The sequence below is a fragment of the Canis aureus genome, chromosome 14 (assembly GCF_053574225.1).
Source record: "Canis aureus isolate CA01 chromosome 14, VMU_Caureus_v.1.0, whole genome shotgun sequence".
NCBI classification, from domain to species: Eukaryota; Metazoa; Chordata; class Mammalia; order Carnivora; family Canidae; genus Canis; species Canis aureus.
Window position 1 is genome coordinate 44,585,412 of NC_135624.1, and position 18,576 is coordinate 44,603,987.

The window sequence follows — 18,576 nt, forward strand, 5'->3', positions numbered from 1 at the left end:
AATAGATTTCCCATTTTAAAAAAACAGAAAAAGGGCAGCCCGGGTGGCTCAGCTAAAGGTTTAGTGCCTGCCTTCAGCCCAAGGCCTGATCCAGGAGACCCGGGATCGAGTCCCACGTCAGGCTCCCTGCATGGAGCCTGCATCTCCCTCTGCCTGTGTCTCTGCCTCTCTGTGTGTGTGTCTCATGAATAAATAAATAAAATCTTAAAAAAAAATAGCAAAGTCAATTTATAAATAAATAAATACATAAATAAATAAATAGCAGAAAAATATAGTTGGAAAATACAGCCTCGACAACTGACTACAGGTGATTGGAAATAATGCCTGTCTGCATGACTGGATAGTTATTTAAAATGAGGAAACTCCTTTCTTGTTTATTCTAAAACAAGAAAACTTGTTTTTAAATATAAATATTTAATAAATAAATAAATAAATAAATAATTAAAAATTAAAAAATAAATAAATATAAATATTTTTAGGGGCGCCTGGGTGGCTCAGTCGCTGAAGTGCCTGTCTGCCTTTGGCTCAGGTCAGCATCCCGGGAGTCCTGGGATCAAGCCCAGCACGAGGCTCTGCTCAGCGGCAAGTGTGCTTCTCTCTCTGACCTTCACGCCGCTCGTGCTCTCTCTCTTGCTCTCTCAAATAAGTAACATATTTATATATATATAAAATATATATATATTTTAAAATATATATTTTTTTAAATATTTGTATAAAAATAAATATTTTTATTGTTTTAGTAAGCACAATCAGCTTTCAGATCAGTATGCCACTGAGAAAGATTTTTAAGCAAGCTCCAATAGGGGGACCTGGGTGGCTCAGTTGCTTGAGCGTCTGACTCTTGATTTCAGCACAAGGTCATGATCTCAGGGTTATGGGATTGAGGCCCAGGTCAGGCTCCATGCTCAGCATGGGGTCTATTTGAGATTTTCTCCCTCTGCCCTTGCCCCTACTCATGCATGAGTGTGTGTGTGTGTGTGTGTGTGTGTGTGTGTGTGTGTGGTCTCACACTCATAAATAAATAAACAAATAAATAAATAAATTCATTCATTCATTCATTCTTTAAAATAAGCTCCTATCTACAGGGATGGGGGTGGACAGAGACAGAGAGGAGGAGACTAATTGCTTATAACTATCCCCTGGATCCCTGTGTCTTTTGCCAGGATGGTCAACATCTTATTTTGATTTTAGGTGTATTTTAATTGCACTCACTATTCACCATATGAATAAAGGATCAAATCTCTGGTGTTCCATGTACCCGGGTAAGTCACTGACTTGACTCTGTGTTTTATGTACCTCATAAAACTACCACAGCTAATATGCCCTTTTCTAATTCCTGAGACTTGCAGTGTGGATTGGAATTTAAATGTTACTGTGTCCAAATCATGACTTGGATTTAAATGCTAAGCAACTGAAGCAGGCTGGGCCACCACCTTAATACAATATAATCTTGAATTTTCCCCACTTGATGATGTTAATTTCCATCTCTTCGTCATCTTGATTTCTGGACAATGTTGATATGCGTAATCAAACGGAGAAAGAAAATTGGGTGGCAGCTTGGCGGGGGGAGGAAGCTGTGGTCTGTGAGTCCCTGTATGAGGATAGAGCCTTGTTTCTCTCTTATTGGACATGTTAGTTTAATTTACTCTGAAAATGTAGATTATAGATGCAACCCAGGTGTTTATTCCATCTGGAGAAAAGAAACAGAAGGTGACGAGTTTCCTTCACTACAACAGGAGAACTGAGCAGAAAAATCTTATTAGATCACTCTCATTGCCGATTGCCTGTTTTGAGCTACCATCCTGTAACACCTTAATGCTCAAACTACTCCTGCTTGATTAACACTTTCCTGGCAGCAGACACTTTATCTTGAACTTCCAAAGCGGTAAATCATAAATGAAATAAAATTAAGGTCTTTTTTGGTAGTTAGAGTCTGCAATGGATTGAGCCAAGTCTCTACAGCCTTACCCTTTTGTCTTATTTTTTAATAAATATTTTTAAAAGTATCTTAATTTATCTAATGATAATACTCAGAGAGAGAGCAAGGGAAGAAAGGAGCATATAGGTTTTCATTTTAGGAGATTTTTATAGGAACCTGGCTGGCGCTGGACAACATAGACTGGGTTCATGAACGGGATTAAACTCCAGATATTTAACTTTTATAGTTTAAAAAAAAAAGTTGATACCAATACGTTTCCCTACCACCATAGAGGAATGGCTCAGCAGGAGTAGCTAGGAAACAGCACCTATCTGGCCGTGTCTTCAGGAGTGATCAGCTGGTGGAAACCATTTCCCAGTTAGTTATCCTTTGCATAGCTGGAACAGAAGGGTTCCCACTACCTGTCGTGTTTATTCTAATTTTTCCTCCTTTACCTGGAATTTCCAGGGTACTTACCTGTGCTTAGAAAACCAAAACTCCAAGAATTAATAAGTTTGAAATATTTGTTATGTGTTTTTTTTGGCTTAAACTTCTTGGAATGAGAAGCAGTAACCACACATCCCAGTTTTCCTAGGATGGTCCAATTTTTTATTCCTATTATACCAACATCATTATTACTAGTAGGCATTTTACTATTAAAAATGTCTCAGGTTTACAATAAATTATATGCCCACTCTAGTAATGAGTCTAATAAAACAATTTTGAATTAAAATCCAACCCCCATTTCTTATTACTGTGTGTCCCTGAAGAGGTTCCTTAATTTCTCTGACTCCCTGCCTTCTCATAACTAAAACAGGGAAAAATAATGGCCCTCATCTGAGGATTATGTGGGGAACCAATGAGTTAACTGACATAAAGTTTACAAGTGCACCCAACACACAGTAAGAGGTCAGTAACATTTCTCTCAGAAGTCAAAAGGTCTGACGCTTCCCACAGTTCACTAATCTGGATCCACAAAAGAACATCCAAAGCAGCAGCAACTGTATGAACAAATATAGTCCGTTTAAGTGACGTTAGACAACAAAATGTCCATTGCTATGGCAAGGTATAGCTATAGGAAAAAATAACATTTAAATAATAGTTTAACTTTAAAACACAGTTTCCTACACATTTTCACCAACTGCTCTTCATAATTCCATAAGGTAGGTATTATTTATGTCCTTATTTATCAGTGTAAGACACTCAGGGAAGTTGAAAGTCTGTTTTCTTTCTTTCTTTCTTTCTTTCTTTCTTTCTTTCTTTCTTTCTTTCTTTCTTTCTTTCTTTCCTTCCTTCCTTCCTTCCTTCCTTCCTTCCTTCCTTCCTTCCTTCCTTCTTTCTTTCTTTCTTTCTTTCTTTCTTTCTTTCTTTCTTTCTTTCTTTCTTTCTTTCTTTCTTTCTTTCTTTCTTTCTTTCTTTCAGATTTTATCCATTTATTCATGAGAGAGAGAGAGGCAGAGACCCAGGCAGAGGGAGAAGCAGGCTCCATGCAGGGAGCCCGACATGGGACTCGATCCCAGGACTCCAGGATTAGGCCCTGGACTGAAGGCAGCGCTAAACCACTGAGCCACCCGGGCTGCCTGAAAGTCTTTCCCAATATCACAAAAGCTAGAGCCAGAACTTGAACCAATTCTTCTTACCCTAAATGCCCCGTTTCCTGTAGTAAAGGGTAAATATTAAATTCTTAGTCGTTTTCACTTTCAACTCAAGTTGAATTGTCAACTCAAAATAACCAACACATTCTGAAATATGTTTATTTCAATTCCATTTAAGAGTTTTCACATTGGGACGCCTGGGGGCGGGGGGGGGGGGTGCTCAGTGGTTTAGCGCTGCCTTTGGCCCAGGGCATGACCCCAGGGTCCCGGGATGGAGTCTTACATCAGGCTCCCTGTATGGAGCCTGCTTCTCCCTCTGCCTGTGTCTCTCATAAATAAATAAAATCTTTTTTTTAAAAAAAGTTTTCACACTGTATTACAATTGCATATTTAATTACCCACTAACATAAATTCTTAAATTTTATGAGGGAAAAGATGATAGACTTCTTTTTTATCTTTGGGTTTGTAGCTCCCTTCTAATACCCAACACACAGCAGGCATTCAAGAAATGTTTACTAGTTAAATAAAATCTATCTCTTGAGCAGTGTCCCAGAAAATATCATGTAAAATGAAAACACGTTCTGTTCTATCCAGCGCCTGTATTCAGGCTTCCTGTTAAGTGATATTTTGAAGAGGAGACGAGCTACCCACCTAGAGATGGGCCTGAGGTGAACTGAATTAACTTCTCTCACCTTTCCTGATATTTCTTCTTGGGTACTTTACCAAGATATGCTGGGGAGAGCTTTTGCTTTCCCCCAGGGAAGCCTTCCCTATGTGGAAACCCTTGCTAAAATATTATGACTTCTTAAAATAAAAGCACATTTTTTCAAAGTACTTACTTTCCAGATACATAAAGATGTCCATAGGCATTAGAATCTTCAGAACTCAGCTCCTGATTATCAATAGTATAATTAGATTGGTAAAAATCAGAGTCAAATTGTCCCAAGTTTGACATCCTGAAAAATAAGAATGTTTTTTACTGAGAACTTTATGAGTCAATAAAACCTCTTTTGAGGTATTTCCAAGGATTAATTGGTGATGTGATTATGGGTGGATTCCTATTAGAGAACAAAGTATTCTTTGGATGGGTTAAACTAAGTATTAAGAAAGGGTATAGAAATGTATCTAGAAAGTCATCTATAAAATGTATATCTTCAAAATTAACTTTTCTGAAGTTTTCACTCACGAGGACTGTGACTTTAACTAAATTGGCTTTAACTGATGAGAAAGAACTAACATTTTCCACCAAATTCCTTATTCTCAGCAGTTTAAGAGAAAAAGTTTAAAATTAGTATACATGTAGATTATTTTCCCTTGAAAAATATTAGCTCCTCACTTTGAATGTGTGGACACATGTTGAGAAGCCAGAAAGCAAATGGCTGATGATAATCTTATTTGAGTTTCATTTTTCCTAGAGCTTTAAAATATGCTAACAGCCTCCCCTGCCCCCCGCCCCCCACCCACACACAAAATCCCCAAATCCTACATACCAATCTCCTAGTTTTACTCTCCAATTCCTAAAATGTATTTGGAACATTTTCCTTTTTCTCATTCCTTGCCTGCTGCTCCTAGGCTTCTGGCTAAGTCAGAGGGAGAAAGGCTCAGTTCAGCTAAGGGAGGACTCTTTCTATACAAACTCTACATAAGTTCTACTAACTAGGAGCGAAGAAGAGTGTGATCTTGACTTAGATCTACTTGGCTAGAAATACTAAAAGGAGGAAGAAAGTTTTGAGAGAAGAAGTTGGGGAAGAAAATAAAAGGTGATAGTGGCTCTTTGGATGAAAATTACAGAATGGAGAATTTTTTTCAAGTGGACAGATATGGTTATTCAACTCAACATTTTAATCTTTATTTTTCTTTGAAAAAATTTTATTTCAAAGGAATGAATTTAAAAATCATGAGGATCAATCCACATAATACAATAATTTATGGAATACTGCTAATAATAAGTTTCAAATGAAATTGCATAAACAGCCTTAGCTCTAAGATCTTCATTAATCAGAAATATTCGAGTAATTGCCAAATATATCAAGTTTTTTCAGTTCAGTAGAAATATAGGAAGTTTTTCTAAAATTAGATGCAGCAATTCATATATCTGACTTAGTAAATCAAGACTTTTCATTAGTAATGTGTATGAAAGTAGCTATGAATTATGATGAATTATGCAAATTAAAATCTGGACTAGGAGAATGTAAGTTTTTTTAACAATTTATAGTTTAAAGAATTTAAAATTTAATAGCATAACTTTCTCAGTCCATGAAAACATGTTGTTATAAAGCATAGTGAGTAATTTCAAGGGAGAATACAGTAATATGCAACACTTTATGTAACATGACTATCGGTAATGGAGTCCTTACATAATTCAGTTTCATGTTTTGTTTAAATGCCAAGTTTTTTAGAAGGATGAGACACATACCTTTATAGTTTTTATGTCAAAAGATGTTCCAAGCAATGTAGCTTTGTAGCTTTACTTGAGAAATATATAACAAATCAGTTCGTGAAATGATGACCTGCTGGCTCTCCACATAAGTTTCTAAATTTGTACTCTGACACCCTGAACAGATGCTACAGCCAAAAAAAAAAAAAAAAAAAAAGGCCAAGGCGAACAACAACAACAAACCAACCCTGCTAAAAGCTGGGATATCCAATATTGTACAGGACTTGTTAAAGTTTACAAACACAGTAAATGGTATAGAGATATATAATTTGATAAAGTGAAATGGTAGATTGAGTTTCTCTGTGTGCATCTCCCATTAAACTCTGATTTAAGATCACTCATTTGAGGCAAGCAATGGAGAGCAAGAGGCCTTAATCTTCCTTTTGCTTCATAATCTATAAGAATATATTTAACCTAGACAAGATTTCCTAATAACATGCAGCCAAAATCAATATATAGTACATGACCTTAACATAATGATTTTATCAACAATCTGATAATGGGGTACTGCCAATTTTATCCAAATCTGAACCAACTTACATAAGCAACATTTAGGAAAGGTACCTATAATCTACCTCTGATTTTTTTTTTTCCTTTCTTTCTTCTCCAGCAGAGCCCAAGACGGGTATACTTCTGTGATCTGATCTAGTAGAGCTTATTGGTAGGGCATGTTCTGTTCTGTTTTCAAGCCAATCTTGACCAATTTCCACCCCTAGAAGCTACCTGAGTTGGTTCCCTCTTGTATCTGTGGGTCATTTCCAGGAGTCATCTCCCTAGTTCTGACCCAGGTATCCTGGCTAATACTCCCCAATCCTACCAGGACCTGCCAATATCCACCTCATGGCTGAAAGCCCATTTCCTCTGTGATCTCCTTCATGTAAATTCCCCTCTATAGGACTGAGATTTCCCATGTATCCAGATCTCAGTAACTGAAATCTGCTGTTCAAGGGTGAATATATTTGGCAGTTAGAAATTTTCAACTAGAGCCAAAGGCAAGAACGATAAATTACAGTTTTTCCCACATTATTTTAAAACATTTGGAATTTGAATTTCTCTGATCAGAGCTGTCAGTCAGATAATAGTGGCTTATGTGTGTACTGAGGATCTACTATTGAGTGCCAGACTGTGTTCTAGATGTCATACTTACAGAAGTGTGGACAAAATTATAAAGAGAGATATTTTATTATCGATTCAACTATATCTACAGCAAATAATAATGACTTGCAAGGCATTGTTCTATGAACTTTAGGTTTAAATCATTTTAAGTTTTGCAACGACCTTATGAAGTACGATTATCTCATTTTAGAGGAAAAGAAATAGAGATTAAATAACTTTCAGAGGTGGAAGCTAGTAGGTGAAAGAGCCAGTGTTTGAAACCTGTAAGCTAAGTCCAGGGCCCACATTATTATTCTAGATAATTTCAGGAATCAACTGAAATCTATCAAGTAGTTGGCATATGCTATTAAGAGGTAGAATACAAAGGGGGGGAGGCATTCAGTGAAGGCCTCGTAAGAAGGTCACTTGGACTGAGACTTGACTGTTGAGAAAGAAGCCACTTGAAAGGCTATGTAAAGAGGATTTAAAGCAAATTCTCATGAATTTTGCAGTTTGTGGCTTAGAGAGAAATCATGCAGTAGTGGTTCTGAATCAGGGAAAAGCTGAAGGAGATGGAGGTTGGTGGCATAGACGGAGGCCAGAGTAAAGGACATGGTAAGGGGTCTACATTCTATTATAATTGAACGAGATGTCATTGCAGGATTTTAAGCAATGGGATGACATGCTCAGTTTTTGCAGAAATTGGTTAGGAGGATGAGACACAGGTGGCTTAGACTAGGACAGCAATGGAAGCAGGAGAACTGGTGGAAGAATCTGGGCAGCTGAGGAAAGGATGCCTTGGAAGGGTCAAGCCCGGGGCAGGTGTAAAAGTAAGAGGTTCATTCTGGGCAAATGATGGTAAGTTGTTTTAAGTGGATGAGGAACGATGGAGCTAGTATTGAACAGGTAAAAAAAGATACGTGGAAAGAAGATAGGGTAGGATTCAACTTCTACTGAATAGGAGGGAAAAAGAGAGGGGCATAAAAAAAAAAATAAAAAAAATAAAAAAAAAAAAAAATAAAATAAAAAAAATAAAAAAATAAAAAATAAAAAAAAAAAAAAAAAAGAGAGGGGCAACTGTTGAGGATGATCTCTAGAATTCTGACAACTTCCTTGTCCTCATATATTAATGTCATAAGAAAAGGCCAAATTGTTATATAGTAGCCATATTTGGATCATCATACTTTCCATTCTTTCTTTCAAAGTTCTTTGTGTGAGAATGTTAAGTTCGTTCCTGTAACAGCAAGGACGCAGAGTGCATTCTTTTTTTCTGACCTACAAATTCACTGAAAAGTTTACCACAGATAATATGTTCAATTTTACTCCATTTAAAATTTATTTTTTTCCATTTAAATTTTAGTATTTTTTATTTTTTCCTATTTAAATTTTAAACTCATTTTGTGATTTCGTGCTTTTCAACTTAGTTTTCCTTTATGAAAAACAAGCTTGACCAAATGAATTGCAGAAATACATGGTCCAAAAATGGCATATAAGAATGAAATTAATCTAAACCTCAAGTGAACTATAAGCCATGAAACACTGAAAAACAAAAGGACTTCATTCTGCTGATAAGTGCATTAATGAACATTAATATATGCATCCGAATACTTTGAGCTAATCTTATACATGTAACATTGTATGTGAATAAAATATGCATTTAAATTTCTTTTCCATGAACGAATAGCCTCTTATATACATAATGTTTGTATATAGTGGAGATATATATGTCTCCAATAAAGAAAGTTTAAACCAATATTATAAACAGTCAGTTTCATCAATTATTTTGGATCAACTACACAAATAAATATTTCTGGGTTCTGAATGATCAAAGACTGGATAATATGAGTAAGGATTCTCATCTGATACAAAGTGCACTCACTATGTTCTGTTCACAATCCTTCTTTCCTTTCCTCTTTTCCCTTTCTCCCTACCTCCTGTCCTTCCTCCCATCCTTCTGTTCCCTCTCTAAATTCTCTCCTATGGGGGATCCCTGGGTGGCTCAGTGGTTTGGCGCCAGCCTTTGGCCCAGGGCGCAATCCTGGAGTCCCGGGATCGAGTCCCGCGTCGGGCTCCCGGCATGGAGCCTGATTCTCCCTCTGCCTGTGTCTCTGCCTCTCTCTCTCTCTATCATAAATGAATAAATAAAAATATTTAAAAAATATATAAATAAATAAATAAATTCTCTCCTACGGTGATGTCATCCATTCTCCTGGCTCCATACGCTGTCCATGTATAGACAGGTCCTGAAGTCACACACATAGCCCTCACCTTTCCCCACAGCTCCAGACTATTCGGTATTTCATAGACATTTTGAGCTTATCGTAACTGATTTTACCCAAAGTGGTTTCTAAAAATCTCTATGCTATCCAACCTAACGCTCTCTTGTCTGTTCCAAGAAAGGGTGTTGCAAACCACTCACTCACTCCTATAAGAAATCATCTAATTCTTCAATGAATACTACAGACTCTACCTCTAAAATGCATCTTCTGGGACCCCTGGATGACTCAGTGGTCTAGTGCCTGCCTTGGGCCCAGGGTGTGATCTTGGAGACCTGGGATCAAGTCCCACATCGGGCTCCCTGCAGGGAGCTTGCTTCTCCCTCTGCCTGTGTCTCTGCCTCTCTCTGTGTGTCTCTCATGAGTAAATAAATAAAATCTTTAAAAAAAATGCATCTTTCACTAACCAAGTCTCTCCATCTCCACTGCTGTCACCCTGGGTTAAGCTACCATGTTCTTCTTAGACTTCTGTTTCTAATTACTCAAGAAAGTAAGATGTCCCTTTCAAAGTAGCAGATTGGTAGATGATAACAAAGTTTACACAAGGAAGACTATAAAAACTGTACCTTTAATGGCATAGTGACTTACCGAAATCAGGAAAAGAAAAAATCTGTTGTTGCTGACTATAATTAGCAGTGGTCATGAGAAGAATTTCCATCCACATAATTTCTTATTCTCTCCGGTGATCTGTCGGGTGTTGAAGAGATTGTGAGTTGATCAACAGCTTTATCTGAAACAATTCGCCCTTTATCTGACAATTAGGCAAACATACACATGTTAAATTAAAAAATGAATGCTTAAAAAAAAAAGATGAATGCTTAGATGGATGATCACTACTTTTAATATTGCATATTTAAAGCCCAGTATTTCTAATTGATCTAATTGCTGTGTATTGATCTAGGAATCCCATAACATTATGACATCTCTACTGTAATCCTTTGATATAGAAATGGAGGCTCAGAAAGCTAAGTGACTTGTGCAAAGCCACCCCCCTAGTATGGGGCCCGACTTAACTTGGAATATCAATTCCCACATCCAGCCCTGTTTTCTTTCATTACTCAAACTGTTTCTCCCAAAAGACTGTCTGTCGCTGTCAAAAATACTGCTGTTGGGGATGTACCTGTTTGGAAACACTAAATATTTATGCGCAACCTGCAAAAAATATTTTTCTGCCGAGCAGTTGCCAATGATCCTTGAGAAAAAATGTGTCATGACTTTCTATCTCTGCCGACAGAGAAATGGATTGTTACCAGTGTTTATCAGTAATTATTTTATTGGGGCTGTCTGTATTGAAGTTTAATGTACAATGATTCCATTGTGACTATCAATTACTACTCTTGGTAAGGCAGAAAGAATACAAGACAATCCGTGTTCCATTACTTTAAAAAATATATATATATATTTTTTGGTCAGTATTCTCTACATGTTCCTTTGTTAATACCATGTAAGATCTGCTCCTGATCATCCGCCTTTAAAGACCATGCTGCTTCCATTTTATAAGCCTGAAACTGCAGCCCTGAATATTACATAGTAACATGAAAATGGGCATAAAATTGTTTCAATGCATGAATTTTAAAGAGCTCAATGTGTTCTATGGTAAGAAAATGAATTACAGGGTTGTCCCTCATTAATGTTGTCATAATTTATCACTGAATTCCAATTTAGCTATTTCTTGTTAGCTTGCACTTTTATCTGAGGGAAAAAAAAGGAATCTAGCAGAATTATTACTGAACACATGAAGTTTTTAGTTTGGTAATGACTTAATTAGCAAAAATATAAATTGCATCTGAAATTATGAAAGTTGATATGAGTAGTAGGTGAGTTATCCATTCTTAGTAAACATACTACTATAAAAATCATTTTAAAATGTAGTAACAAAATCTAATTCTTTCTTTCTTTCTTTCTTTCTTTCTTTCTTTCTTTCTTTCTTTCTTTCTTTTTTCTTTTTCTTTCTTTCTTTCTTTCTTTCTTTCTTTTTCTTTCTTCTTTCTCTTTCTTTCTTTCTTTCTTTCTTTCTTTCTTTCTTTCTTTCTTTCTTTCCTTTCTTTCCTCTTTCTTTCAGATTTTATTTATTTATTCATGAGAGACACAGAGGGAGAGGCAGAGACACAGGCAGAGAGAGCAGCAGGCTCCATGCAGGGAGCCCAATGCAGGACTCGATCCCAGGACCCTGGAGTCACGCCCTGGGCCGAAGGCAGTCGTTCAACCACTGAGCCACCAGGCATCCCTCAGAATCCAATTTATATACATTTAGTACACCAAGAGAATTTTTATAGGAATTCTTTCCTGGGAATTACATAAATTCCTCCACAACTTCTGTAACTACATGGATCCTCAGTTCTCTCACCTGTAAAACAAGAATAAAATTTATACCTACCTCTTGGGGACTATTTTATACTTCTCTCATCTACTTAATTTTATTTTTCCATGTTTCATAATATGCCTAAATTATTAATCAATAAGCAATGTAGATAAATAGATAAGCATAAATAGATTTGTGTATAAAACAGGATTATACAGGCTTTTATAACAGGAATAATTAATACAGTGTGGGGCAAATAGTAAATGCTCAGTAAATGTTATCTGTTATGATTATGCTTCTAAGTAGAAATAAAGTTGGAAAAGAGCAGGTATTTCCATTCCCTCAATCTACAGGCACTCACCACAGAAATATTTCTTATGAATTCTATTTTGCTATGACATAGATCCACATGAAAAAATCCACTGCAGCAAAAGAAGGTGATGGGTATCTGTTATGTAGACATAACGATTAGACATAAAACATAACTTCAACATTAATCTCTTATTTTTTATAAAGAAATAAAATTTTAGCTTTGCACAGTGGCAGCATCATAGCCAATGAGGTTTACCCAAGGCGCGATTGCTAATTGAAAGAAATACAATTTTTAATAACATAAACACTAAGAATGGATTTTCTTATAAATGTACCACTTATTATTTTGGTTAAGCTCTCTTAGATACTAATCAGTAATGTTGCAAGCATACATTGTCTATATTTCCTTCAGTAATGAAAGGCAAAAGCTTTCCCATGTTCTGCCATAATTATACCTTTGCAATTGTGCCATTAGATTTTTTCCAAGGTATTCTAAGCTTGAGCATTTTATTATATCAAGTGGGTGAAAGTAGTTACAGTAGTTTGAAAAAAAATGACCAAATATTATATGTATTTAAATACAATTGCTAACATAGAAATTTTATTTCAGGGACACCTGGGTGGCTCAGAGGTTGGGCGCCTGCCTTTGGCCCAGGTCATGACCCCGGGGTCCTGGGATCGAGTCCCACATTGGGATCTCTGCAGGGAGCCTGCTTCTCCCTCTGCCTGTGTCTCTGCTTCTCTCTCTGTGTGTCTCTCATGAATAAATAAATAAATCTTTAAAAAAAATATTTTATTTCAGAAAACAGTATCTCCAGCTTTGGCACTAGGACCTCACTAATTACTTATGCTTCAAAATTTTAATTTAATGGACATTTACTCAAACATTGTCTTGATACAGACGCATCCCTTTACAAACGACTCTGTACTTTGAAGTGTTTATATTTTCATTCACAAACAAGAAGTAGGGAAAGTAGTGTACAGAGTAGCAAATCAATATTTTGAATAAAATTTCATTTTTTTTTCATTTATTTTTAAAAAATGTTCTGGATCTCTGGTTTAAAATGGCATTCGGGGGATCCCTGGGTGGCGCAGCGGTTTGGCGCCTGCCTTTGGCCCAGGGCGCGATTCTGGAGACCCGGGATCGAATCCCACGTCGAGCTCCCGGTGCATGGAGCCTGCTTCTCCCTCTGCCTGTGTCTCTGCCTCTCTCTTTCTCTGTGACTATCGTAAATAAATAAAGAATTAAAAAAAAAATAAAATGGCATTGGGTTAGAAAGTTGCCTCACCATCCCCAGGAAAAATACTCATGGGGATTTAGAAAGAGATAAATACTCCACAATCTCAAAATACTGATGCTTGGAATCATCCTACTGCCAGAATCTGGGAAGAATTTCTATGATAAAGTTGATGAGTCTACAGTGAGAAAAATGACTTTTGACTATTGCTGCATTCTTTCTGTCATGCAGAACAGTCATTCACATGAAAAGAAGCAGATAGATTCCTGAGGTCCCTGGAGTCTTAGATTCTAGACAAAATAGAAGAAAAAGCAGCCATGCCACTACTGTAAGGATTCTGGTTTTTTTCAAAGAATTTATTTATTTGAGACAGAGAGAGAGAGTGGAGGGGAAGGGCAAAGAGCACAAGCAGGGAGGAAAGACAGAGGGAGAGGGGGCGATTCCGAGGGAGCCCGGTGCAGGCTGGATCCCAGGATTGGAGATCAGGACCTGAGCTGAAGGTGGACTCTTAAGGGGCTGAGCCACCCAGACACCCAAGGATTCTGCTTTTCAAAGTGCCAGTGGAAAAACCCTGCCATCTGCTCCAGGGCCCATAGGTATTTAGAGAAGATACTTCTACCGAGAAGGAGCACTGGTGTCAGGAAATAGGAAGGGGAGTTTCCACAGTGCGACTGGGGTGGAAGTTCTTGCTATTCATGGCCTGATGCGTCCTGGAGCTACTGCCTCCCATCTCTGCCGCTGTGGGTAGGGTAAAGGCAGGAGGTATTCAGGGACAACGTGTATTGAGAGAATAGAGCTTTCCGTGTCCTATGATACTTTCACTTGATGACCTGATCAAGTAAAACATCTGTCTGATGACAGAAACCAACAGAAGAATTACTATATGTGTTTATTCTTATCTAATAATGAGGAAAAAAATGAAGCTTTTCCAGCACTTAGTGTACAGATTTATATAGTGCCCTCGCCGTTTTCCAGGGTTTATCTGTAGTGTTGGTGAGCTCCTGAGGGAAACATGGGCGCCCACACCTTGAAGTGGTTTCCGGTAGTGTCCGTTTTCATCCCTTCTCTTATGTAGGCCCACAACGTATTGTGCCTTACACATGCCCACTAAACATAGTGATGCAATGGATTTTTTTTTTTTAGACTTAAGTTTCCTGCACAATATGCACACATAGCTTCAAAGTCAAGACTGATGGAGGACTCGATCCCAGGACCCCGGGATCATGCCCTGAGCCAAGGGCAGACGCTCAACCACTGAGCCACCCGGGTGCCCCAACTACCTTGGTTCTAATCAGTAAAACACGGCAAAAGTGGTGGGGTGCTATGACCACGAGCAAGTTACAAGTGATCGTGACTTGTCTCTATTGTCCTCGTGGCTTGCACACTCCAATGATGCAGGCTGCAGGGTGGCAGAGGCCCGGGTGGCACAGAATCGGGAGGGCTCCAGCAGACAGGGAGGAAATGGGATCCCGAGTCAACACGATCTGAATGCTGCCAATAATCACCGAGTGACTTTAGTCATGGACCCTTGTCTGGCTGCAAGTTCAGAGGAGACTCTGGGTCACATGACCTTCCAAGTTCAACACCTTAATTCCAGCCTTGTGATAGGCTGTGATACACAGGGCCCAGTGAAGCATGGGAAGTTTCTTGACCAGAGATGATGAATGTATGTTGCTTTGTGACAACAGATCTCATAAAAGAGCCTTGTCAGTAAAACTGCCTTTGTGTAAGTTCTTAAAAAAAAAAAAATAGGGATCCCTGGGTGGCGCAGCGGTTTAGCGCCTGCCTTTGGCCCAGGGCGCGATCCTGGAGACCTGGGATCGAATCCCACGTCGGGCTCCCGGTGCATGGAGCCTGCTTCTCCCTCTGCCTATGTCTCTGCCTCTTTCTCTCTCTGTGTGACTCTCATAAATAAATAAAAATTAAAAAAAATAAAAATAAAAAATAATAATAATTAAATGAACAAAAACTCATCTTCAAAAATGTCATGCCAATATTATGCAACTCTCTTGTCCTGAGAAAGTCAGATAATTTATCCAGTAAACCAAACCAATAGCCATTATAACATCTCCTGTAGATGTGAGACACGTACATGATTTCTCCCTCAATCATTTATGACAAAGAAAGGAAATGGGAGACATTAGATTCATTCAACAACACTTACACGATACCAGAGGATCTACAGCTCACCCTTTTCCAGAGGGAAGAATGGTCTCAACTTTCCCCACTTAGACAGCCACTGAGTGTTGTCTCAGAGGTTTCCCTAGGCATTATTTCCTACAAATAAGGAGGCTTACGTCGAATAAGGAAAGAGGTCTTCTTCCCCATTGGACATCAGGCAACTTACTTAGCTTTTCTGGATCTCCATTCTCTCATCGATAAAATGAAGTGTGTGGAGGGGTGCCTGGACAGTTCAGTGGGTTAAGCTTCCGCCTTCTGCCCGGGTCCTGATCTTAGGGCCCTAGGATCAAGCCCCGGGTTGAGCTGGGCTCTCTGCTCCGCAGGGAATGGGCTTCTCTCTCATTCCCTCAAATACATACGTACATACGATCTTTTTAAAAATGAATTTTTGGGACTATAAAGTATAAAAACACCTCCTATCCCTACTGAAACACTGAGGATAAGCACATTGAGGAAAAAAGCTGCCCTCTTGATGTGGCCACAGCAGAAGCTTCTGATAGACGCTAATTTGTGATGCAAAGCTGCTTGGCGGGCAGCCTGAACGTGCCAACAATTTCTGCTCACGCATCTTTACTGCAAACTTAAATCCACTGCAATCCGCAGAGATCTTTTCAGTAGAGGCTCTAGGCCTTTCTTTGTTTTTGACAGCTGTTTACTTTTTTCATATTCTTAGCGCAATTTCAAAAGTATTCATTCCTCATGTCCTTTACCCTGGGTGTGGCGATTTCTTTCCTTCAGAGCAATAAAGAAGTAAGTCCCACAACCACCAGAGAGAAATAAGCACAAAATGGAATGACACGCCGTAAGGTAACGCCCTTTCCAATAAATTAATACTAGTGAGGGGCTTCATGAATCTAAAACTAATGACAAAAAGCAGAGCAATTGGAAGAGGAAAAAAAAATGATCAGCAACTGTACAAATAGTGATTCTAAAAAAAAAAAATAAAAATAAAAATAATAAAAAATAAAAAAAAAACAGAGAAGATAAAGATAAATAAGTAAATAAGTAAGAAGTAGATGCCAAAGTGATTTTCCAAAGACAGATGGAGTCAACAAAACATGAATTCCCTTAAGGAATAAAGATCTATTTTCCTTGGCATTTTTGCTCTTAGAAACCCACTCTTCTGGATTGTTTATGAATCCTTCAATCTCTATAGTGGACATTTCCTGCCACAGGCTTCCACCGGTTGTCAGGACCTAGTTTTTCCTGTGGAGAACACCTGCCGAGGCGAGCGAGCCGTGTGGTTCGGAGCAGAACGACAGCTCGTCTTCTGGTAGAAACACTGCAATCACCAAGAATCTTACTGCTGCTCCTTCCGTGGCTATTGTTGTACACGTTGGGCTCAGATATGCTCTCAGTTTAGATGCTTCCAGGCTTGCGGTGCCTGCTGGCTCAGCCCCGGGAGCACACAGCCTTCTATGTCAGGGTTGTGAGTTCAAGCCGCATGTTGGGTGTGCGGCCTACTTAAAAACAAAATGGGACAACAGAACCACAAAAACAAAAACCCACTTCCAATCTTATGCTTCCCCATATTTTAAGACGATAAAGACTACACGTTGACATTCATATTGGATTACTTATTTGGAAATTTAGTTTTTTATAACGAACCGCTTAAAACCTTTAAGTTGTGGATTCTTAAATGAAATACAAACGCTCGTTGACATTGCATTTGGAAGAAGACACCACTTTCATGGTTTTCCTAGGGAAGATTTGTGCCTTCAAACACACATTTCAAGGGGCACAGCCCGTGCTGGGCATTCCCTTGTGGTTCTGGAAGTTACTTTACCTGACTGCTGAACGCAGCGGCTGGGCCGTTCACGTGTGACATAATCTGGTGTGTGAGGAGCCTGTCGTTTCAGCAGGTCAGAGACTCTAAGCTCTGAGGTCATCAAACAGGCTTCTGTATACCCAAACAACAAACGTGAGAATGCCTGGAGGGTATGATGCTGAGTGAAGTAAGTCAATCGGAGAAGGACAAACATTATATGGTCTCATTCATTTGGGGAATATAAAAAATAGTGAAAGGGAATGAAGGGGAAAGGAGAAAAAATGGGTAGGAAATATCAGAGAGGGAGACAGAACATGAGAGAGTCCTAACTCTGGGAAACGAACTAGGGGTGGGGGAAGGGGAGGAGGGCGGGGGGTGGGGGTGACTGGGTGACGGGAACTGAGGGGGGCACTTGACGGGATGAGTACTGAGTGTTATTCTATATGTTGGCAAATTGAACACCAAAAAAAAATAAATTTATAAAAAATAAAATAAAAATAAAATAAAATAAAATAAAATAAAATAAAATAAAATAAAATAAAATAAAATAAAATAAATAAAATAAAATAGTGAGGATGCCAAAGGCAAGTCATTTCAGTCATTTCTAAATCCCTGAATCAAGAAGTTTCATGGAGGAATTTGTGAAGCAGAGGCTTTGCTTTAAAGGTTTTTTTCTTTTTCTCTTTTTTCTTTTCTTTGTTTTCTTTTCTCTCTCCTTCCTTCCTTCCTTCCTTCCTTCCTTCCTTCCTTCCTTCCTTCCTTCTTTTCTTCTTTCTTTCTTTCTCTTTTCTTTTTCTTTTCTTTTCTTTTCTTCTTTTCTTTTCTTTTCTTTTCTTTTCTTTTTTCTTTCATAATAAAGACTAATATCCCATGAAGTTAGAAAGTAGTTGACTTGGTCTTCACCTGGAAAGGTTGTCACAAGAGTCTCACTGGGGCAAAACAAAGCAAAATGCTGCCTCTTCTGTATTCTTAATCTTTTAAACCAAGGGATGTTATTTCAGATGAATGAAAATCACAGACCAGTTGACACATTTCAAGGATTAAATAGAAATTTTTTTTCTTCTTCTTCTTTTTTTTTTTTTTTTTTTTACTTTGGTTTTGTAAAAGTTGCCTTTTCCACATTCAGTTCCCTTTACAAGGCAGGCCAATTTTACTTTCCAGTCAAGCGTATTTCTTCTCCATCCACACTACCACTGCCCTAATAAGCTATCATCATTTATCTCCTAAACCTAACTTATCCCCTGCCTTCAAGCAGCTGTCAGAGAGACCTACACGAGCACTGACTTGCCACATTCCCCCCCTTGCCTGATACCTCCTAATGTTGCAGTGGGGCTGAAATTACCTACAACATAAACTCCAGGCTCTTCCTTCCAAGTCTGACTTCTGATTTCCAGCTTCCTCTCCTCCTGAACTCGAAATTCCTGCAAGCTAGAAGCTGCTAGAAGTTCCCCATA

The 18,576-nt window shown here is 38.3% G+C and overlaps 1 protein-coding gene across 6 annotated transcripts in view; it reads right to left on the reverse strand.

The window, feature by feature from the left end:
* YIPF7 (Yip1 domain family member 7) overlaps positions 1-18,576 on the reverse strand; it is a 41,105-nt gene that overhangs the window by 19,765 nt on the left and 2,764 nt on the right. For 2 of the 6 annotated variants that reach the window (XR_013352134.1, XM_077847894.1), the window contains exons 1-2: positions 5,004-5,136; positions 4,353-4,469 (exon numbers count right to left, since the gene is read on the reverse strand). Coding sequence is in view for 5 of the 6 variants with exons in the window: in XM_077847894.1 (XP_077704020.1) it covers positions 4,353-4,469; positions 5,004-5,065 (179 nt within the window). In the remaining variant the exon portion in view is untranslated. Of the gene's footprint in view, positions 1-4,352; positions 4,470-5,003; positions 5,137-5,929; positions 6,068-9,909; positions 11,189-18,576 lie in introns of those variants that run through there. The other 4 variants (XM_077847892.1, XM_077847893.1, XM_077847891.1 and 1 more) reach the window with 4 other exon arrangements.